At 39.7% G+C, this 24,001-nt stretch overlaps 4 protein-coding genes across 4 annotated transcripts; 1 reads left to right on the top strand and 3 right to left on the bottom strand.

Annotated features, from left to right (window-relative positions):
* Positions 1 to 575: 575 nt before the first annotated feature.
* LOC144636120 (uncharacterized) lies at positions 576 to 5,434 on the bottom strand. The gene is made up of 5 exons (XM_078495253.1): positions 5,159 to 5,434; positions 2,525 to 2,552; positions 1,619 to 1,849; positions 1,375 to 1,487; positions 576 to 794 (listed from the first exon to the last, which is right to left on the bottom strand). Exons 1-5 carry the CDS (start codon positions 5,294 to 5,296, stop codon positions 636 to 638), a joined length of 669 nt encoding a protein of 222 aa, XP_078351379.1. The 5' UTR covers positions 5,297 to 5,434; the 3' UTR covers positions 576 to 635.
* Positions 5,435 to 8,281: 2,847 nt separating this feature from the next.
* On the bottom strand, positions 8,282 to 9,606 carry LOC144635329 (allatostatin-A receptor-like). Its single transcript, XM_078494442.1, has one exon. The coding sequence runs from the start codon at positions 9,337 to 9,339 to the stop codon at positions 8,380 to 8,382; it is 960 nt and encodes a 319-aa protein (XP_078350568.1). The 5' UTR covers positions 9,340 to 9,606; the 3' UTR covers positions 8,282 to 8,379.
* Positions 9,607 to 12,041: 2,435 nt separating this feature from the next.
* On the top strand, positions 12,042 to 15,424 carry LOC144634780 (putative 2-ketogluconate reductase). The gene is made up of 3 exons (XM_078493813.1): positions 12,042 to 12,538; positions 13,179 to 13,344; positions 15,006 to 15,424. Exons 1-3 carry the CDS (start codon positions 12,080 to 12,082, stop codon positions 15,404 to 15,406), a joined length of 1,026 nt encoding a protein of 341 aa, XP_078349939.1. The 5' UTR covers positions 12,042 to 12,079; the 3' UTR covers positions 15,407 to 15,424.
* Positions 15,425 to 16,813: 1,389 nt separating this feature from the next.
* Positions 16,814 to 23,107, bottom strand: LOC144634339 (uncharacterized). The gene is made up of 3 exons (XM_078493259.1): positions 22,662 to 23,107; positions 18,738 to 19,944; positions 16,814 to 18,488 (listed from the first exon to the last, which is right to left on the bottom strand). The coding sequence occupies exons 1-3, from the start codon at positions 22,927 to 22,929 to the stop codon at positions 17,465 to 17,467; spliced, it is 2,499 nt and encodes an 832-aa protein (XP_078349385.1). The 5' UTR covers positions 22,930 to 23,107; the 3' UTR covers positions 16,814 to 17,464.
* Positions 23,108 to 24,001: the final 894 nt, after the last annotated feature.

Genomic DNA, 24,001 nt, shown 5'->3' with positions numbered 1-24,001 from the left:
GTATTTAAAAGAAATGATTTTCAAGGGTATTAAACGTCAAATGATCTAAAATAGGACAATAAACAAACAGAGCTAAAGAGGTCTTTTCCACAAAAGAATACCCACGCTTGAAAACTGCATAAGGTGGCAGAGGGTTAAAAATAATACGCGTATACAAGATGTGATGGTTAATTTTGAGCATGACGTTATCATGCATAAGGCCTAAAAGTAATAAGAACAAACTTTATACTGTTACATGAGATGTCGCCCGAAGTCAGGTCGGATTATAGGAAGCGGTCGCTTGTTACCAAAGGCTAAAAACATTAAAAAAATTCAACCACCAACCTTAAAAGTGAGTCGCCTACGATCGTGATAGGTGGTCACTCACAAGAGGTTGCATACTAGAGTGATTTGGCATGACGTCATCTTGACAAGCAAAATTTTGGTATTTTGGAAAAGCTTGAATGTGATTAGTTTTTCGCCAGTAAAAGCCCGCACAGTATTCAGTACGTTCGAACTAGTAATTACATGTAGTGAGATGCCACGACACTACAACAGCTCCCAATATTTCTTTCATTTTATTGTTCCATCTGTGTTTCCAAAGGTAAATTTAAATAAGGACAGTTTACAGGTTAGAAGTCACGTCACGTTCCTGTCTACTCTGCAAGCTTTTTAAGGTCCTCGGCCCATTCCACTATCGGTCGTATTGACTTGCACTCCACATGGACCTTATCTCCCATTTTTTTCATGATTGGCAGGTCTAATGACATTCTGTCAACATCAGCTGGATCCTCTACACACACGACTGCTAGAACCTGAAATAAAGACCATGCAAGGTAAACAACATTACAAAGTTGATCAAAGTTCTCTCAGTCTCATCAGAATGGTTAGACTTGCTTCAAGTTGCTCGTTTGATTTGCGGGAGACCACTGGATACGGAAACGGAGGACGCGCGCAGGCATGAAAAACAAAATGGCGGACGATCGTGGCGGAACGAACCATTTCTTGACGCACGGACAAATGAATTCCGCGCGTTCACTCGCGCGTGATTTTAAAGCGAACTTACTCAAGTAACTCTATCGACACGTCAAAATACGATTGCAAATTAAATAACTAGGAGGAAGTAAAAAAAATTCCCAGCAACAAAATTTAACAGACACATTTGAGATTTGAGTCAAAAAATTAATACCTGTAATGCGTTTATGACGTAAAAACTGTGGACAGTCGAAAAGTGTCTCCTGATTGGTCAAATGTAAATTAAAGCCAATCAGTGACATGACATGGTTCATTACAGGGCTTCATTAACAGTAACTGTAATCTGTTTCCTGCAGATAGCGAAAAATAACAACTAGAATTAGAAGTTGGTTATCGCGTTTTTAAGGCCAGATATAATACCTTTCGTTCTGCTACCACTTTCCACAAGTCCAGGATGATTCCAGATTTTTTCGCACCTAGTGCCTCCTTGGCCTCCTCGGCCCAGACTGTTAAAAGATCTTGTTGCGTCATAGCTTTTGGAAAATTATGAGATAAGTTGAGGTCAGTTGAAAGATAAAGTCATTGCAAGAAAATAAAATTAAGCTTTGTCATATGCAATTCACGGCTTAATTGAAACATGTTTAACATCTCACGTATAGCTCACCTGAATCGTATTCCACGGTAAACGTCAGAAAATAAAACAAGCCTTTCTTCAAGTTTGATTTTTCTTCCGCATACCTATCCTCTTTCCCAGCTCTCTCGCTTACATCGGAGGCAAATCCTTCGTATTGCCTCAGGGCTTTAAATGTCGAGTGCAGTTGGTCTCCGAGGGTCTGGTAAAGAGGAAGCTCGGCAAAGCACGTGTCCAGTACTGCCGGAGAATCCACTGACATCACTGTGAAAAAACAGCAGGCGCAAGCTCAGCTGAGCTAGTTTAGAAATACAGTAATTACATTTAGCTTAAAAAGTTAGCTATGGACCAAAAATAAGGTTAAAAATCATCCTCTTTTGGATAATCCATTGAACACTAAATTTTTTTAAGAATGGTGCATACTGTGGAAAAATAACTGTTTTACAGTCTAGTGAATGAGTGACTTCATAGTTTAGTCAGTAGAAAGAAGAACGCCTAATTCTCTTCATGAGGCGATCTTGGTGAGAATCATGCAACTCTTGTCTGGCGGTGACTTGCATACCATAATTATTTCCTACAGACGCGTCTTACGTAGTGTCAGCCTTGCAGTTCTTGTCTCTGTATTTTTATTTTTGGCTGATTAGAGCTGTCGCCAGCTCCTACGTACACTAGCAGCATTTTCGTCCGCGGTCCCTTGCTTTCTATTGTCACTTTTATATTAGGGGAACTGGGCATTGCTTTATCCACTACACACATGCAACAATTAAAGGGGCCCCTGACCTAAAGCCCCAAGTGTCTTCTGATAAATTTTTAGTTTGTCCTTCCAACTTGCCCTGTGTGTGTTGGTAAATCAAAGGGAGAATTTATTCCACCCACCCCATCAATTTATTCCTTGATGTTGATGAGCTTATGTTTATTAAAATAATGTTCTCTAATTACCGCCAAGGACGTTTCTTTCTCCAGATATCTGTAAAAAAGAAAAACGATAACAATAAAATGTAGGGAAAATAGGAGTTAAAGAATTATGTTTTTTTAAAAAAAATCCGGGCAAGTACTCAGGTATAGTTTATTAAGGAAACGACAATGGAGGGATAGCACGACAATCATAGATTGTAAGAATCTTTCTTTCTACCAAGGCATGTCAAGATTTTTTTCTGATATGGTCTCGTTTAGGGTTACACACGAAGAAAAATACAAATATAAATTCTATTCTTAGTTTTTTTGGTATCTTTTAGGGATCAAGAGAAGCTTGAGCCACACCCAGGTTGGTCTCTTTTAGGGGTTCTTTTCAAAATTTCCGACGAGCATCCCCGTCCGTTTCATAAAGGAGTTTCCCCCCCCCCCGGGCAATCGTCATCAATGTTGAGTTTTTTTCTTGTACTAAGAAGCAACATAAGACAGTATAAACACTTTTAAGAGGAACATGAAAGAGTAACGGAAAATTCGGAAATTGATTCACCAGCTTACGGTGAATCGATAGAGTGGTCTAGAGTGAGCGTAGATGTTTTCCCAATGCGTGTAATTTAATTAACTTCACGCCGTAACCGAGAAAAAAAAGTTTAAAAGGATTTATTTTCATGCTCTTAATTCCACATCCAAGATCAGAAAAATGAACTATATTTTAGGAGTAGCAACGTAGTGTATAGACAGTACTGCTGCAAACATTATATTATTTAGTCATACAAAAAATTCAGGATATGCTAAACATAATATCAACACCTCAATTTTCGATATTGATAAAGATTTTTGCCGACGTACAATACAACGATTATCAGAGAGAAATGGCTGCGCATTGTTACCCAAAATTTTCCATTAATTTCGAGTCAATTTATTCGAACAACGCAGCGACACTTTTTTTTCTATCCGGCTCGCGACAAAGCTCAGGACTTAATTTAAACTGGGCATGCAAAGTTGGCAGGCAACACTCATGAACATTTGGGTGCATTCTAGGAAGATTCGGGTACAGTCGAGCCAAGTTGAAGGGTATTCGAGGACCAGTCGGGCACAGTCGGATAACAGTTGATTACTGTCGGAAAGCAGTCAGCTGCAAAGACAATACGTCTTCCTCGGGTCTGCAGCACCGCGTCCAGGAGCCCCCGCGCGAATTCCGGTTGTTAATAAAAGGATTTTTACTTTGGAATGCATTTAAAAATATTGATCATTGTCAATTTCTTCCTGTGGTTATTTACCTTGGATGGGAAACTGACACAAATTTTTAACTGTCATTCAACGGATGAAATCAGTTCCATTAAGACCTTCTTGAAATACTGCGCGTTAATCGAAGGGTACATAATCATGATAATCACTTCTGTGGCATTAACTCTTCGGGTGTTTCCTGCATACTCGTCAGATTCGAATCATGGCCAGAAATCGCGGACATCGGATTCGGCGAATTTTGATGCATCGTACATTTAGCGGTCACGAAAGTTGGTAATAGCCGCTGATTCAAAAGCGTGACTTTGGGCTCATAAATATCGAGGAAGACACAAGAATGAGGCCTACATAGATGAATATTTTGTGTAGTAGGGAAACCACTGGTCAAAAGTATTGCACGATAAAAATAATGGAGCAAAAGATCTTTCAAACGATGGCTTTTGCAGCAAAATTGGAGCAAAGACGGCTGAAATATCGCAGTTCAAAGACAGCGGATTTTGGATTTCAACATGGACTGCCGCCTGGTTTGCTTTTCGACGATTTACGAGATTTTTAAAAGCAAAAAGCAGGACGAAGAAATCAGCACCGAAGGTGAAAATTGGCGAAATAGTACATCATACGGTGCTTATCCTCAAACGAGGGCGGCACTTGGGATATTCAGCGAATGTTATCTGCTACGGCGGATCAAAATCTGCTTGGGATGCAAATATTGGATTTCAAGCCTCTGAAATATAGAGCGTTGTATGAGCCAAGCTTCGAAAATAAACATCGATAAAAAGCAGGGCCAGTATCATTTGTTGATGAAAAAAAACTAATCAGAATAGCCGAAGGACCTTTCAAGAACTCGAGAAGAGGGCGGCACTTGTTCCCGGTAGGCCAGAACTTGCTCTGTTTTATTTTGTTTTATTTCTCTCATACATTTCCTTTGAGTGTTTGGCGGCCATATTGCCAATTAAACTCGCGCGTGCGCCGTGGCGTTGACCGGAATTTCTGGCCATGTGATAATAAGTTGACTTAACATTGTGAGGTTTATAAAATATGACAAGAAAATCTCTTTATCATGATTTAAATAACATTCGATTTCAGTCCGTTGGATAGTATACTTGACTAAAAAATTCATAAAATATAACCGACCTATCTCCCGAGCAATACTGGTTAGACTGAGCTAAAAAAAATTTGAGATAAAAATGCATCGAATGCAAAAAATAAATATCAGTACCAATCCTCTCAAACAATACTACGTGTGATTGTAACATCATGTTTTGCAAAGGTACAGTAATACAAACCCTCAGTAGACGAGATTGTATAAGGAGTTTAGATATCAGATCGATCTCTCGGTGCAATAAAATATCTGAGTATTTTCCAAATGGCCAGCACAATACTCATACACAATGAGGTAAGTTTGTTTGATGGACCTACCTTGAACGCGTATTTCATTATACCTTGCTCGTACAATTTAAACGCTGCCCCAGCATGTTTCAGCCACAACTGATAAAGTTGCTTCGAAGTCAAACCATGGTACTCAAGACTTGTCTCAAAAAAATACAAGAGCGACATTATTGCGACTATTTATGAAATTAGTACCGAACAAACTGTTTCTAAGTCCTCTGCTTCGTGGACAACGACAGCTCACCGACTGATGATGAATGAACGCTCTCAGCTCTCCGGCAGTGTGTTTAAATGCGGGTTAATTTTGTGAGAATTTATCCTATTGACTGTTCCGGTTTGCTGATTTCGGGTTGAATGCTTTTAAGATAAGTGTAGTCCTTATAGTTACCGAGGTAATGGATTAATTTAAAATAAGGGAAGTTAACAAATTGCTCCCCTTTTTTTATTACTGCAATCTGATTGGCCGAGAAACATGAATGCTATATTTCACTGCTCCCAGTCTTTTGTTGGGTTCTAGGGTTATTCAATTTGCTTCTATAGGTATCAGATGATCGCTTATACATTCCGTCCATTAAAAAAAATTGTATGCCAGATTTAAAAAACTGGACACAAGTTTTAGTAAGTAATGATATTACAATACTTTTCTTTTATTACTCGCCCTTGCTGAAGCAAAGTTAAAATAATATCGTATATAAAAAAAATATCCAGATCATAAACAATATATCACGTCTGTTGATATTCCGCCATACTAAATATCACTCAATATTGCCTTCAGCTTAAGTTAAATGGACTTAAAAATAATAGACCGTGCTTTTCTACCTTTCTGGGAAATAGCAAATTGTTTAAACAAGATCTCAAGCAATATCTAGTTATTTCCCCAGCTAGGTGGTTGATGACATTCTTAATACAGTTTCTATCTATCTATCTTGGCCGATTTTTACTCAGTGAGTAACAACAAATTAAAAGTTCCTCTTTCTGCACTTGTTGTGTATTTCCCCAATTTATCAAACTAAAATCTAGACAAGTTTTGTTTACGAAAAAGACGAGTTGGCGTTATATATAAAAATAGAACTTCACTGCCGGACTCGGTTGTTTGTGGAGTAGCGCAAAACACAAAATAATTTTGGTTCTTTCACGATTACGTCAGTTCAATTAAGATATTGTACTGTATTTTAGTTATGCGGTGTTATAAAAGGTTTTGTTAATTGCAGTTCCTGTTTTTAAAGAGTCCAGCCATTGTATGTAATCCACATAAATTGAAATGGGCGAGTCAAGTGTTTTTCCGGACCATGAATTGAATGGAGCTGATTTTAAAGTGGCATCTCAAAAATGGCAAAAATTTTAGTTAATAGCTATAGTTTATTCTACTTGTGCTAAGTTGCTTTTCTTTGCATTTTTCTTATAACGATCAGCTCACATCAATTTTTGTACTCCTTTTCTTTGGAAATAACGTACCCATAAACCCGTTTCTTGTAAAGCAAAACAACAGCTCTTTTTTGCTTAGATCCTTCATATTTTTTGTGGTACGTTAAAAGTTCGGGAATGACCCCTTCATCAGACGCAAAGTGTACTTAAACGTTATTTTCCGCGCGCGTCATTTGGCGTCGATACCGAAGAAAGGCTACGCGCGAAAAGGAAAGCACCTTTTGCTACATGTTTACTCAGATACTAGTTTTAAATATGTTTTGAAAATATTTACTAACGATCTTGATATGCTCTTTTATTTCCTCTGTATTGTTTATCTCTCTACATATTAGTCACATAATATTGTACACCTGTCTGTAGCAATAGCAATTGCAATTACTTTTCGAAATGCAAAATTTTTAAAATATTTTCAACGAAAAATACAATGGCTTCTAAAATTCCCAAGATGTTCTGTTTTTCCTGTCCTTCAGTACCAATATGTTGTTTTTTTTTGTACAAGCAAAACTGTGTTCTTTTAAAACGTTGGCCAAAACACGATATGTATATTATCATTCATTTACTGACAAGCATGAGCTTTAGGTGAGGTTGCGTCAGGGGCACCCAACGGAATATTTCGTTAAAAATCTGTTCGGAAGACGATTTGAGATCTAGAATTTTCGGAACATTCATTGTAAATTTTTTTGCTTGCCTGCCTTTCCTAGGATTTTCGAATATCTAAAAAAATGGTATAATTGTTCATTTTTAACGGATTTTTTACTCTAAAAAGGTCACCTAGAATTTTCGGGGCCTTTCTCTGGCTGGAATTTTCAAAAAGGTGTTTTGTCCCTATAACTTTCGGATCACTAGACTTTCGCTAGGAAATCCGAACAGATAAAAAAATTTTAGGGGATAAAAATATGCCTATATCTACCGTTTAAATACTAAAATACGTTCAACAGTGTTAAGTGGTTTTGAACTATATTCTCGATGGGTGCCCCTGTTGCGTGACCACTGAGCGCTTTAGAGCGATTTTCGATGAGTGTTGTAAAACGAAAAACCCAAGTTATCACTCTGGCCAATCACTGAGGACACAGACAATCAAGTGAACCAATCAAAACTCGAGATAAATACATGTAGCCGGCGCGAAGCGCGGGAAAACGTGTGTGAGGGAGTCAGGATTGATTTTGGTCTTACTTCTGATTGGTTGAGAAAGTGGCGCGAGTTTATTTAAACCGATTACTAAGGCATGCTAAGGTAGTAATGCAAAATCAAAGCGAACTCGAATCACTTTCGACACTCAAGTGAAAACGCTCTATTTGTTCAAATCGATCAAAAACACAGGGACTATTTGTCATCCCTGTGGTCTGTTTATTTACCTTGTATATTCTATTAAGATAGTGAGCAAACCAAAAATCATGGGGTGATTAAACAAGTGCAAACTTAAAAGCTAACAAAAAATAAACCGTTGTGTAAGTTTGGTGATACGTCAAGACAATCAGCTGATGATTTGCGTTATTCTCATTACTAACTAGGTGACTCCTGCTGTCCTTAATTCTCTCGTATCGGGGTAGGGACGGCTCAGTTGACTCAATACGAAGCTAAGAGCTTAGCCTCTATAATAACCATAACCTATAATTGTATAACCATAACCTATAATTGTATTCGATCATTAGGATAGTCACGCAACTCTCTCCTGCTCGAGCACCATGGGCCGTCGCAGGTAGCGCAGTTGCGTGACTCAGGTCACGCAACTGCGCTACCTGAGGCATCAAAGTGTCACGCAACTCTCTCCATCAAGCTGCTGCATGGTGCTATGACTCAAATCATAGACTATCAAAGGGAGGAATCTATGCTGTGCCTCCTTCACTTGACGTTGCCTTGTTAAGTTCATACTGATCGCTTGAGTTGCGCACGATAGGTCCCAAGCCGCACTTCAGCAGTTTTTTGTAGGCAGCACGAAACTCTTCCATGCGAAAGCAATAGATCCATGGATTCATTGCTGAATTGCTCAAAGCCAGTGTCCTTGCCCAGTTGTACGCCACGCCAACATTACTCTCAGCATACGCACTGCGAAGGTACATCAGTGGAATCCAACAGACTGTGAAAACAACTACGACAATGGCCACGGTGACTGTCACGCGACGTTCAACCAAGTGTGACGCACCTTGTCTTGCGTGACTACGTACTGACCCTTTCAGAGTTTCCGTTCTACGGTTCCAGACTTTAATTATGATTAAGGTGTAGCAGGAAATGATGATCAAGTAGCAGAGAGCAGCGGCAATGACTGTGAAATAAGATGTCGCCTTCTTGCTGACGGTCATACGCAAAACGCCATAAATTACCGGTACAGCCCAGGCGAAGAACAAGACGATTTTGAATCTTTTTATTGTACGAATTGATTTGCAATCTAGGGGTCGGACAATCAGAATGCAGCGATCGATGCTGATAAAACACAAGTGAAGAACTGAAGCGGAACACGACATGTTGCCAACAAGGCGAAATGTCTCTGATACTGGCTCGTTGCATTCACCAGTCACTTGTATTCCCCAGAAGGCCACGAGTAGAGGCTGCCCCAGAGCAGTGACCATCAAATCGGCAACGGCCATGCTCGCCAGCCAAAAGTTAGAGATAATCCGTAGACTTGTGTTCGTGTAAACTGTTGCGATCACCAAAGCGTTACCAATAGTTCCAATGATGCTTGACAGAATATTGATTGGAATTAACGCAATTATGTGAGCCACGGGCAACAGACAATCATCCGTGCTCGACTCCGGGCTTGATTCGGACCCGTTTGAGGAAATATTCATGATTTCGGCCCACACGTCTGTACTCAGCTCAAATTAACAAGGATAGAGATGTCCGAAATGCTTGATTTAACGGAGCCTAATCAGTTGAATATGAACTGTTCCACTCAATATCCTGTTCAATATACAGGATGCTTGTGTACGTGCAAGAGAGGACGATATGTCGATCTTCTCTTAGTCCTCTTTAGTACGTGTAAGTGTTGAAACTATTTTGAAAGTCAGCTGACAGTGACGCTGAAACGTGCTTTGCTGTGCATGCTTCACCTTTGACGTCAGAGTTCGAAACGAAATCTTTTTTCACAGGGCGCCCACACACACACACTAAGTGTGAGACCTTTTAAAATTTTCCGATTATATAGGAAATGTTTAAATACCGAAACGTTCCAATTGGCATGAACTGTTACGAGTAATATTCTGTAAAATTCACATTTTAGATCAAAACAAACGTCAAGTTACCTCAATCTTTGTGCTTTGTCGTCCTTGTGGCTCAAAACGGCGACTTTTTAGCGATTTACTGGCCATGGGTTTTTTTGATGCCGTCTTCGTACACAACAAGAGGTACCAGCCTGTACCAACCCCCGGCTCCAACTTAAATCCTCTCCCAAAAATAAAAACAGCAGCAACAAAAATTCTATCTCTTTCCTCAAGATACACCTCTACGATTACGGTACATTCAACAAGGATCTTTTTCAAAAAGAAAAAGTGTTTCGTTTCCGGATCGCAGAACTATAACAATGGCGGGAAACTTTGAGGAGAGGTAGGTTTGTGAATTTTTGGAGAAGATCCTGGGGCCCTGTAACCAAGCAGTAAGCAACTTCCTCTGCCCTTTAATTTAATTTGCCCTTGAGCGGCAATTCTTCCGTGCAAACAAACACAACATCCTGTGTATGTTTGCTCTTCCAAGCGCTCTTTAATGGGTTAATCTTCTTGCTTTATTAAAATATAGCTAGAATGCTTACATAACAATCTGGAATTAAACATGGAAAGAGATGTCTTTAATTTTTCACCAATACATCGCTTCAATCGAATTTTAAAGCATTGCAGTCGTCAGATATTAATATTTGCAACAAATCTCAATATATTTTTATCTTCCTGACGATTATCTTTTCCATATTTCAAGAACATGTTTTTACCAGGTTGTTTGCCTTTGCATTTGCTAAAACGTGTTGACGTTGAGGTTACGAGCGTTCTTCTAATTGGATAGAAACCCCAACTGTGTAAATAGTTCACCGGCGAGCAAAAAACACTACCATTTCGTTTCTGAGGCAACGGAACAAAAACATGCCGGCTAACATTCTCTCGGACCCCTCACAATAAATCGTAATTTTGATTCCCCCACCGAGTGATTTTGTACTTCCGGGGTGTTTTCCCTAGACACTCCCCTTACCCGTCAAGCCCTGATGCGGCGCCCAATCGTTATCTTTAAAGAGGAGACAAAGACGAGGTTGAAGAAACTCTAAATTTTTTCTTGCCCCACCCACCTCAAGCATTATTTTTATTCGAGTTGAAAACAAAATCAAAGAGAAAAATTGTAAAAAATTTTTCTTGACGCCAAGCTGAGTAATCAGGTGTAATCCTTCAGGGGGAGGGGTACTTCCTATAGTCGACTGTACGGGGAGCTAGACTCCATCCACGAACGGGGTGCCTTTTTCAGGGCCTCTTCATATCAGCCCGGTTTCAGAGATTTTGCCTTACCACCATTTCCTTTGTGAAAATTTCGGTGTGTTTATAAGAGGCGGGTTAGCCCGGCTACCGAGATCCCGGTAACCGGGCTGGAGATTTTCCCATTTGAACACTTTATCCCGGTTACTTTGAGGACAATTTTTTTAATACACAAGCTTTTACGTGAAGGGACAGCCAGTATTAGATTGTTATGGCATGTTCCGACGATTTTCTAGACCAGGATGACTTCTATCATTCGTTCATGAGTTTTAAGACTTCTAACAACGAGAAATACTAGCGGTACTTTTTTTGCTTAATCTTGCCACAACTTTTCATCTTGGTGACTGGGCTGAAATTTCCCATATGAACAAAGGACAAACTGAAATCCGCCCCGCTTGAAGAGGCCCTCAGACTGGTGTATAAAAGGGTAGGAATTTCACGTGTAAGAGCACAGAAAAGGGTGGGGGAAACTGTCTTTTAGCTATTTCCAAGGGATTTTCAACAAGGTTCTGAAGAGGGGAGGGGGGTATAAAATCCCATTAATTTCCCAGCCCAAATTTTGTCCAAATCCCATTTCCCGGCCTGTTCTTTTCCTGATTTTTCAAATCCTTCTATTGTTTATTTGTTTGTGATTCTCAGTCCTAGTGACCCAATTAAAATCCCATTTTGCATTGAAAATTTGCCCAAATTACCCCTTCAGGGCCCCTATTTCAAAATATCTTGAACAGACCCAGCGAACGGTTGATTCATCGTAGTATTTTAAGCGGTTATTTAGGTGAACAACGTGGTCAAAAATGGTAGGTAACCGTATTCGGCGGAATGGCGGAATGTCACTAGTTTCGGTTAGCTTCACCCTGGTTTGCTTGCGGTTAGCTTTTACTCCGGTTTGCTTGCGGTTACGCTTTCACTCCGGTTTGCTTGCGGTTAGCTTTTATTTGTTGGTTAGGGCATTATACTATCGCCATTCCGCTATATTTGGTCTTTGTCGGGGTGCCTCCCCGTCTAAAATATTTGCCTCCTCCCCGACGGGGAGAAGTAATCGTTGCGTGATTGTTGCCTAATTTGGAGACCGTGACGAGAAATGTGGTTTCGCTCTTGCAAAAGACTTGTATCCACCATTTTCTCGATGGAAAAACGGTTAAGACCTGTGGTGGCTCGCATTCCCGCCATCAAACTTCCTCCACAACTACAACAAATAGTAGATAAAGATGAAGATCACTTCGATATGATCTCAGTTGATCCGTCTGATGTCAGTGATGAGCTTGTTCAGAGAGTCGAAGGATTGGTGAATTACATGAGTCATTCCCATATCGACGCAAAGTTGATGGATTTATTTCCAAATCTCAAAGTTATTAGTAATTTTGGTGTTGGTGTTAATCATATCGATATAGCAGCCGCAAATGAACGTGGAATCGCTGTGGGAAATACTCCAGGAGTGCTTACTGAGTGTACAGCAGATATGGCTTTCGCTCTTTTGATGGCTTCTGCTAGAAATGTTGTCGAAGGAGACAGAATTGCTAGAAGTCCTGAAACAAAGCAGGTATGCTTGGCTTTAGTAAAGAAACTGTGATGCTATAATCCTATGTTTTGGCCGGCAACCAAACTGGTCACACATTAGGTCACGCAATCTAGCTGTTCAGATTTTTGTGACAAATTGTACACTGACGGCCATTTCATTTTGTAAACTCCCGCCCGCCCCCCCCCCCCCCCCCCCCGCGCCCAACTTGCAGACGAGATTTTCTGAAGGTGCCTTAAAAGTCATTTCTGAGGAAGTAGCTCTGTTGGCATGCTTTGATCTTCCGTATAATTTTAAAGGGGTCAGGGTTAAAAGTTGGCTTTTTTCTGAGGGTGTAAGTAAAAATGGGGGGGGGGGGTATCATGTGGACAGTTTGATCTTTGACTTACCTAGTCTATGGGGAATGGGCTGTGGATATAAAATGAAATAAAATGTAACTGACCTTGAAAGGAAGATAGAAAGGACAGGACTGATTTCTGACAAACGACACAATTTGTATGTGTTCTTCTTTGTCGAATGCAAATACAATGCAAAATATGGTGACATCATTTTTTTATAGAATACAAACCGGATGACACAAACTTCAATGGTGTAATGCCAAGGAAGTTTCTTTACCTGATAGTATTCCATAATTTTTTTTCTTTTTTTTTCGTCCTCTTTACAGTTTTCTTACTTGCATGGCTATTATGGTAGCATGGTTAGTGGATCAACCATTGGAATTGTTGGTCTGGGTCAGATTGGGTGTGCTGTGGCAAAACGAGCCAATGGCTTTGACATGAAAGTTCTATACTATAGTAGGAACAGGAAAGAAGTCAAGGAGAAACAATTTGGTAAGATCATGGTTTGTTCTTCTCAGATGCTAATCTAGACAGGTCTTGGAGCACAGTATGAAGGGTTGCCCCAGGGAAGCAAATTCTTTCCCACATCCTGGTTTCCCTGGTAATACCATAAAAAATAACCAAAACAAGCCCTGGCATGGGTTATATTTACTCAACAACCCTTTCAGATAGTCTCGTAGTTGAGGGAGACTTATTTTTGGATGGAAATTTACATTTCAAAAATTTGGGTTTCTATTTAACATCGATACTATATGACAAATTGCACACCGTAAAATTCCGGTTATAAGTCCCCATGGTTATAGGCCCATCTACCTGGAAACAAAAAATACATCCGGTTATAAGCCCCCCCCCCCCCCCTTCCAGATATAAGCGGCACTTTGCTGGATGACAGTACTGAACAGGGCTAAATGTTTCTTTATTATGACTTTTTAACTTAAAAACATATTTCGATCAACACTGCCGTGTCTTGTTTTTCGAAAGCATTTTTATTCCACTTATAACCCCCTCCCCCCCCCCCCCAGATATTAGCCCCTCTGTTTATAACCCCATCCAAAAGCCCTTACAAAGTTGTATTTAAGCCTAGGGTTTATAACCATAATTTTAGGGTAGTTCACTCTTGGACAGGGTGATAACCCTTGCCTATACCAGGGACATTAATTAGTCTGAATACATAAGCATATATAGTAAAACGGGTCATTTTTGGCTCATGCTGGTAAAGTTGGTTTGGGGAGGGGACAGTAACCCTCTCACCAGGAAAAACTCTTCTCCATAAACAGACCCTAGGTATTCAAATCTCTAACATTAATGGATCATTTTTATGGTCAATATGTTTGTAACATGGTCAAATTCTGTCTTCATTTCATTTATTTATTATTGCTTGAGTATCCAGGCAAAACATTTGAAGTCTATGATTATAAATAAGTAAAATTATTATTAAGTTCAAAGTACATGACAATTCATGATATTTATATAAATTTGTACTTTATTTAAAAGAGGGTGACATTAATTTCTGTTGGCTCAATAGTTTAAAAACACGTAAGTCGTCGACAACGAAAGTCCTAAATATGCCTAGTCAACCCTGTTACTATAACTCAAGTGGTGGCATGGTGGCCTAATGGTTCTAAAATGGGCTGCACTCCAGATCGAGTAGCTCAGATTCAAGCCATGGCTTGGGTCACTGTGTTGTGTTCTTGGGCAAGACACTTTACTCTCACAGTACCTCTCTCCACCCAGGTGTATAAATGGGTAACAGCAAATTTAATGCTGGGGTAACCCTGCAATGGACTTGCACCTCATCCAGGGGGAGGGGGGAAAAGTAGAAATACTCCTAGTTGCTTCATACATGTTTATAATATACTGTGGAAACCGGAGATACCAATAAGCACCAACCTGGTGGGTAGCAAGGCTAAAATGCATACTCCCCCAACAGAGGGGATAGGAAATTCCTGGGGGTGGGAGGGGTCTCAAAGGCCAAAAACTTTAAGGAAATGTATGAAACTTAATTGGAATTTCTAGAGGGGTGGGAAGGGGGTCTTAGGAAAAAATCCATTCGCCTGGGAGGCCGTTATGGATAATTTATGGCCCTAGACAATACAAGTCACCATTAAGTTATTTATGGACATTTTCATTCTGAATTTTGTGAACCTTTTCAGGTGCTCAGTATTGCAATTCCTTAAAAGATCTCTTGCGTCAGTCTGACTTTGTAGTGCTGTGCACTCCTCTAACAAACGAAACAACAAACATGATAACAGCAAGAGAGTTTTCCTTGATGAAACCAACAGCAACACTGGTCAATATTTCACGTGGCGGAGTTGTCAATCATACTGACCTGACCAATGCGCTGCAGAATGGAGTAATAAGAGCTGCTGCGCTTGATGTAACAGAACCAGAGCCTCTCCCAAGAGACCATCCCTTGTTAAAACTGTCCAATGTTACTTTTACACCTCATTTTGGATCAGCAACAGCCGACACAAGAATGAAAATGATGGAGGTGGTTATGATGAATTTAAAAGCTGGCTTGAAAGGAGAGAAGCTACCTTTTGGTGTGAATTAAAGCCAAGTCCTACATTGACTGTGCAATCAAGTCAACCAGTTTTCGAACACCTTCGTGCTTAATATGTAGGTCATTGTTGCAGATTTGGTCATAAATAAATAAAACGTTTCACCGACTTTGGTGTAAAATGCTCATCGGACAAAAGATTGATTTTGGACGACTGTTCATAAAATCTCCAGCACAAAAATATTCCGGTCCCTTTTTTAAACTATGACGAAAACTCTGACGAAGACAACAGAAGATCGCAGAAGCTGAAAGGTTGTTTTGAAAGTTTTGTAAGAAAACTAAAAAGATCGACTGATACCTATTAACAAAAACGCCTAGAGGTGAAAGTAGCTGACTGAGGCACCCCCCCCCCCCCCACCCCACTTGAAAGTTCCTATTGCGACACCTTAGGTTGGACGGAATAAAAAAGAAGTTTCTTGGAATGACAATTTTAGAAATCAGTGTGAACGAGCCGATATCACTTGAAACGTTCGATCTGCCTTCAGTCTTTTAGCCCTATGGACACGAGCGCGCAAATTTGACATTTCTACTACCGTGAAAAGGTCACGTGTTTAAGTGAGTTTCAACACAAGCTCGAACCCTGAGTAAACGACCCCTGAATAAAGGCGGGTTCCGAGTATGAGATCGGTGGTTCATGTATCGTGCATGTGTCCTAATGGTGGGGCACATCTTTTGGCAATGTTATTGCAGTTTCATAAGTTGTCTCAAATAGAGCGCAAAACAATCCTCAACAACCCCTTCTTTCGACATGCCACTCAGAAAACGACACCCCTATTACGAATACACTCTATTGTACAACTGACACCAACAACAATTTTATTTGCATTTACGTCATCTACATACACGGTATTGTGTAATAAAGGGGACAAATCATGATTCTTGCTGGATAATACATCACTTACAATGATAGATATATCAACATCAATAAAATCCACAAATACAGTTTTTGTTTTTAGGCCTTCTGAAACCTGGAAATATACGTTATAACTCGTAAAATCTCTTCTAAATCCAAAACCAAAGTAGTCCACTCTGGCCAGGCCCAAATTTAAGGACCGGACAATCTTGTGAACCAATCAAAACTCGAAATAGATGTAGACGACACGAAGCTCGGGAAAACGTGCATGAACGAGTCCTGATTGGCTGAGAAAATGGCGCGATATTGTTAACCAATCACTGAGCATGACAATGCTAAACCAAAGCAAACTTGAATTACTTTCGACACTTAAGTGAAAATCACTTAATACATTGATGATATGAATTACAAGCAATTTCGCATTTATTCTTTAACATTTAATAACACTAAAAGTCTACAAAATAATATACGTTTTTAGATATGTACAAATACACTGTATGCGTTAGTGCAAGACTGCCAAAATCTGAAGCTCTAAGCCACACGAGCAAACAACTTTTGTGACAATTTTTTTTTGATCGTGTGCATGAGAAAATTTGCCCGGATTTTATGTGACAAAGGCATTTGCTGAAAAACTGGCGCGCCAGTTTTTATGTGGCAAATAAAAATTGGCACAAGTGAAAATTTCCTTGTGTGCATGACTCGTCGCAGAAAATGTAAAAAAAAATATATTCAGAAGCTGGCAATCGTTTCCAGGCCTCTTTACTCGCAACCAAGCATGTCTGCGCTGTTCGTAGTCATTTCTGGCACGTATGGAAACGAGGTTTTAACATAACATTTGTCGTGTCGTGTACACCGCAAATTTTAATTATTCGTCACATAAAAATTGTCACATACAACTTGTTCGTGTGGATGCGTCTGAAAATACATCAGTTAATGGAAACCGAGTAATCTATATAAGCTACTTGAATACTTTATATCACGACAATATTCTACAAACATAATCGGGATTAAACGCTTTACAATTATTTGCAAATATAAGCAAAAGATTGATGTTGCTACGTAGAAAATGTAACTAAATAAACTTAGTTTAACAAGTAAAAATTAATAAACAACAAGTTTTAGATACTATTAGAGCGGCTGATCTAATCTAGCCATGGTATCTAGGAAAATTATCAGATTTAAATTTGAAACTGAGGAGTTCAACAAGGGTTTAACAGCTCCCGGGGCATTGACGAACCCATCCCGCCATAGTTGTTGCCTGCAGTTGATGGTTCTTTCTTTTTTTCCGGGGTAGGTGGCTTATAGCTAACGTGTAACACCAAAAGTGCCCCCATTAACAATGTAAAAGAAGAAAGGATGTGCCATAGATCGTGATAGTCAAAAAAATTTAAACCATACCAGGAATCAATGCATTCCCGGTTTAGATCACGTGATTTCTCAGGAGTCTTTACCTTATCTGTTGTTTCCATGCCAACGAAAAACTCTAATGCAAAAGCTCCAGTAACTAGTGTTCCGAGTACATACCCAACTTGCAATATGAAACATACCCAACTACAACAGCCCTCACATGGACATTTTTCCAAAGTACAGCAACCAAACGAAATATTTTTAATCAAAACCTTGCCTGAAATTACAACAATGCATTCTGCGATACAAGTAAACAAGAAAACGTCTGGAAAATCCAGAACTTTAGTTACCAAAAGAATTAAAAAAATGATTGGTACAACCAACAAACCCAGGAAACATAACAAAGCTTTTACCACTTTAAGGCAACGGGACTTTTCTTGCTTATTAGTCTCGCTTACCATTCTTTTCTCACAGAACATTTCAGGGTACAACTTACAGCTTGCCCACCACGCCATACAGCAACACCAAAGTGACAGGAACACAAAAAACGTCCTTTGTACTGATGTAGTGAGCCCTGCTTCTGAGTGATACATTGTACCAAGATAATTAAAAAAGTAAAGTGGAACCAAAAAGTATAAAAAGAAGTTTGATGCTGCAACACGATCAGTTACGTTAATAGAACACTCCTGGATTTCAATACCGTTACATAACAAAATAACAATTAAACTTGCAATAACGAACATAAAAGCCGTATCGAACTGAAAGGTTAACCTACTTGGACAAAGATGATAAAGCGAGGAAAAAAATCCCTCGAAAATCAGCGCCCAGGCAAAGGCGTAACCAATTGTAAAAGTAAATCTCTTTTTGCGTGCTTCAGCAAACAATTTCTGTGCTTTGTCTTTATCTATTGTATGTTGAGGAACGATCATCGTTTCCAGATGGGGAGAAATGTCAGAACATATTAAAATGTGGTTAGGTAGGTGTTTATAAGGTGGTAACTGATTCTGGTTTCGTCCAGTTTGAGCGGACTGATTCTGCTCCGGTCTGGTTTGGGCGAACTGAATCTCAGTGTCTGGTCTCAGAGTTTGATTCTGGTCTGACCTGGTAAGGGCGGACTGATTCTGATCTCGTCCAGTTTGGGAGAACTGATTCTGGTCTGGTCTGGTTTGGTTTGATGCGTATTCGTCGTTTATTCTTTCTGCGTCGTTTACGGCAGCATCAGCAAGTTTGGTACACCGAGCAAGCAGATCTGACTCTATACACACAACATTCACAGCCAAGATTAGGCCATGAAAAACGTAAGCTACGTTACTTATCATTAAATTGTATGGGACATCATAGTAGCTTACTCTATAACAAAAGTCGTTGTAGTAGCAGTTATCTCGATCGCCCTCTTGAATCATTAAATACCAGTTTGCAAAGACAAACTGAAATGCACCCACCATTAAAACCGATCCGACAATAAGCGTGATATAAGAGTAGGTTTTGAGGCCCCAACCTAACGAATAACTTTTTATTACGTTTAACATGGCTGAAAAGAATTCCTTCCAATCTACCCGTTCTTCTTCTTCTTTCTTATTATTAGTCAGTCTAGATCTTTCATCTTCATCAGTACCATCCGAAGTACCATCAGTACATCTACAGCGTCTACATGGATTTTTGAAGCAATACCAAGCCAAAAAGGATACAGCGACACCCACAATTATAGAAACCGTAAACAATAAGGCCAACGGACCCGGATACATGTAATCAAAGGATCTTGTTAAGGTTAATATCACAGTCTTCGTTGCATAAAATGAAGTGTTGCCTGACGCATTCTTACGTGCAATTCCAATAAACCAGCTGGCAGTGGAATCAGTCAGGGGAGGAACAGAAAATTTGGACAAAGTTATCCGTCCTTTCTTCGCAAACGAAAGACGAAGTGACTCACCCTTGTAGTCCACATCATCTATGTTGTCCTTGACATCTTTACAGACACGTGACACTTTCAAATAAGCGGGCACATCCGCTGACTCAGAAATTACAGTGACGTCAAGTTGTTTGTCTGAGATATCTTCAGTTGGGATGAACTGGAAGACTTCAATACTATTCGATGGGCTAATTGTGAATTCCCTTCGTTCATCAAGTTTGATGTTTTCTACTTGTGCAATTTCTACGGTAAAATTGAGGCCAGATGACCCTGTAAACGTGAGATATTTGTCACTGGCTTCATTTGACGAACCTGAAGGGCAAATAGGCAAACTATTCCAACCAACTGTAGACCTTGAAATGTCCAGATGACCCAATTGGAAGGATTCCTCGTCTGTTCCATATACTGACACATGCAGTGATCCTGACAACATAAAATTATGACATTTTATTACGTGGTAAGCAATTCTTCAGAATAAAACGAGTGTTGTAGCTCTGATTGGCTGTTACCAGGTCGTGATAAGAGATAGCGAATAAACCGATACTAATTTACTAGGTAGAGCAGGTTTCAATTGAGTGTCGTGAAACCAAAACCAAAGTAATTACTCCGGCCAATCACAAAGGACACAGACAATCCAGTGAACCAATCAAAACTCGAAGCAAAAACACGTAGCCGACGCGAAGCGCGGGAAAACGTGTGCGAGCGAGTCACGATTGGTTTTGGTTTTAGTTCTGATTGGCTGAGAAAGTGGCGCGAGATTTTTAAGCCAATCACTGAGCGTAGTAATGCAAAACCAAAGCAAACGCAATTAACTTTCGACACTCAAGTGAAAACCGCTCTATATAGCCGAGACGGATCGTCCTTAGAAATTTTCGGCGTTCTTCGTAAGTCTTTAGACAATGTTCCGAGAGCGGTCTTCCTAGATTTTGTAAAAAAAAATCCTTGCCAAAACAACCAACAAATGAGTAAATTCCGGCGCCTTGGAAATCATTATCTAAAAATAAAAACTGGCAGACACAACAAAACACCGGAAAAATTAAGAATTTGTTCTATCTGTCCATTCAATGAAATGGAAAAGAAGCTTCATTTCTTATTCTCTTGTCGTCATTACAACAGTATCAGAAAAACATTTTTTAATGAAATAATTGTTAGATTTCACCACTTTTAATAATAGACCTTTCTCACTTGGGCGGTTTGTTTTCCCATTGCAGACCACGTGATGTTCTCTAGAGAATGTTCCTTTTATCCACATAAAATAATTCATTCATATACACGTGACTATTTGAAAATTTGAAAGCAAGAATTCTCAAGATCATCACATGGTCTGTAATGGGGCAACAAAACGCCCAAGCGAAAAAGGTCAATAGTATACCATTCTCACTCATTAATTATGCCGCTCATTGTCCGGCGTGGATAAGGTATGGGGAAAGATTGTGGCCGAGGCAATGAGTGACAGGGTGAGAAAGCACTATAGTTGTCTATTACGTCGCCGAAGGGGAGGTGGGAGGGTCGAAAATTCGCCCGGACTTCCCGGCTTGCGTATCTCTTTCGAAATGCCCCGAAACTAAGCAAAGGGATCTTTAAATACGGCGATTGTGCACGTGGTGATTAAGCATTACCTAACACAACTATCTATAAACAAATGGGGTTATGTAATCCACGCACTTCTGAATTCCGCGTCATAATTATGAATGAGAATAGTTGAAATAATGATACTAAAGCTCTGTTTAATCCACCGCCCTGGTATTTATGATTTACTACTCCTACTTAACATTGAAACAAAGGTTGCCGTTCTCAAATAGAAAGCAAATCTCATTCAATGCGGCAATTTAATTGGTTCTTGACAGTCGCCCCAATCTGATTAGTGTGAGATACTTATTTTGCAAATTCAGTAATGTTCTGCTCATGCGCACATGCGTCCACTTCCGAGAAGAATGGCAGCTTGTTTTCCAGAGTAAAACGCTTGCGGGGAGGTTGTCCGGAGTCTTCGTCGATTTATATTCTTTACAATGCTACAAACAAGCTCGCGATTGAGCTCGGTTTCGCAAATTAAGCTCAGTTATCGCAAAATGTCGTGATTTTGCACTGTCAGGATCAGGATGAATTATAAATCCTTGCTCAATCTCGCCCAATAATCACGAAAAATTCAGTGGCCCTCGCGCTCGGTTAGTGAGAGTGTAATTTTCATATTACTGCCTGTAGTAATTACTGCTGCCAGTTACTACTGCATTTATGAGCCGGCAAATGCAAATTAAACGGGGTGAACTTAATTAATGCAGAACTAAATGGACTCATGCTCTAACACAGATACCTGGTAATATATATCAATACACGACTTACGCTCGCAACGTTTGCTCTGTTGCACCTTATGCAGTTGTACACTCAGTGTAATACTGAGTTCCCTATTGGTGTCTGCCCTAAAAGAGTGAAGGTTTTATAACGGCAACAATGCCAGTCTAAAAAAATGTACATGTCTACCTATATCTCCATCTGCTAACAAAAAATCAAACAGTTTTTAAACGAATGACTCCTACATTGACACTCCCAAGGTTGTCGAAAATTTGTATCAACAAAGTGAAAATCACGCCGATTGTGGCAGAAAAAATCACACAAATGCCATGTATGAGGGGGATGTTCTGACACAGGCTATAAAAGTGATGTTTGCAGCTATAGCTTGGACGGAGTTGTTGAGTTATTGCTTTGCGTGTCAATTTAGCCGACTTGGCCAGAGTTTGTATGTTGCGATACAGTGCGCTTGTAACCGTTGTCGTTACGTTTTGAGGTGATGTTCTCTGATATTTGCTCATAATTGCTGTTGTATCTCTTCACCTTCCCATATATTGAAACTAAACATTTGGTCTCATGGTAGGCCCAATTTTGGATCTTTTGGGCACTCACCTTCTCTCCGCATCGAAACTACCCGTAAGGTTGTTTCAATCATGCTCAGAAGAGACATGCTTCGAACACGATTCAGAATTTTTATTTTTTTTTGTTTTATTTTATCATTATGCTTTGGCAAATGTGAACATTTTTTATAGCCGAAACATGCTTCATTCGTGATCAGACTAATCATGTGTGAACTGACTGCATCAGTCACAAGTGAAACAAATAATAATTGGAAAATACATATTCAAACTCACCTTCTTTCGATTCTTCGTTTCTTTTAGCTCTCAGATACAACAAACGCTTTTGATTGTCTGTCTTCAACAGACAGGAATGACTCACGTTTCTTGAGAAAGGAAGCTGTCCACTTAACTTCATCGACAGAGCCGACATGTTCTCTGCACTTTTAGATGATTGCTCATCTCCAAACGTGCAGTCTGCAAACAGTTTTGCATGAACTACAAGAGGACATGCTAAGCAGTAAACTAAAACCGCACGGAAAAGAAAAACTACGAGATAAAGCATGGCTTAAAACGCTTAGCTAGCCTGCAATCACTGCAAGCAAGCACTCTTAGCGATGGAACTCAGAGCACTCGTCCCTGTGTTTGTTTGTTTGCGCTATTGAAGACTTCCTAGGTTTCCGAGAAAATCATGGAACTTAATACTCTTTATCAGTTTACAGTCTGGTATGTGCATTAATTCAGTTCAGATGAGACAGACAAACGAAAAAGACGGCACATTTACAAGGACTGGTCAACTTAGAACAAATTGACCAATGAAAACACTTATAGATAACCAAGAATTATGACCTTTTAATTAAAAGAACGAACAAAGTTGAAGAACATCCAAGTCAAACGATAATGTCTACTTTTTCACTGGGTACGTCGCAGGCGTAAACACAACCATAAGCAGAAGTAACGGCGCATAAAACTTTTTAGAAAAAAAATACTCGTTTAATTTGGCGCCACTAAAAGGTGTCCGCAGTCTCGCAGTATCGTACAAATGTGCAACTGTCTTGTTAACTCTCATAGGCATACGAGGCGGGAGACGAGGGGGACTGCAGACCCCTAACCCCCCCATCCCCCCCCCCTCCCGTGTCAGAAATTTCAATCATTCTTCAGGGAAAATGCTTTGAATTCGGGTAACAAGCCTAAAGAAAAAATTGAATATGTCTGAATATGTGTTATCTTGCTGATTTGTGTTATATTGCTGATCCCCAGTGGGTAATGTCAACCCGCTGTCTGGCTCTAATAGTCCCTATTCCAGGCAGCCAGTACTCTAATTTTACGATTTCAAATAATTATTTTGGTTTTTTCGAACAATTTTTAGTAAAAGAAAGAGTACACTTGTTCATGTGCCTCTTAATATTCGGCTTTCAGTCTAAAAAATGTACATGTCTACCTATACCTCCATCTGCTAACAAAAAATCAAACAGTTTTTAAACGAATGATTCCTACCTTGACACTCCCAAGGTTGTCGAAAATTTGTATCAACAAAGAGAAAATTCGGGCCGATTGTGGCAGAAAAAATATCACAAATGCCATGTATGAGGGGGATGTTCTGACACAGGCTATAAAAGTGATGTTTGCAGCTATAG

This window comes from Oculina patagonica, chromosome 13, assembly GCF_052425735.1.
Source record: "Oculina patagonica isolate OP01 chromosome 13, crgOcupat, whole genome shotgun sequence".
Taxonomy (NCBI): domain Eukaryota; kingdom Metazoa; phylum Cnidaria; class Anthozoa; order Scleractinia; family Oculinidae; genus Oculina; species Oculina patagonica.
Note: the sequence above shows the minus strand (reverse complement) of the source record. Positions and strands in the feature narration are given on the sequence as shown.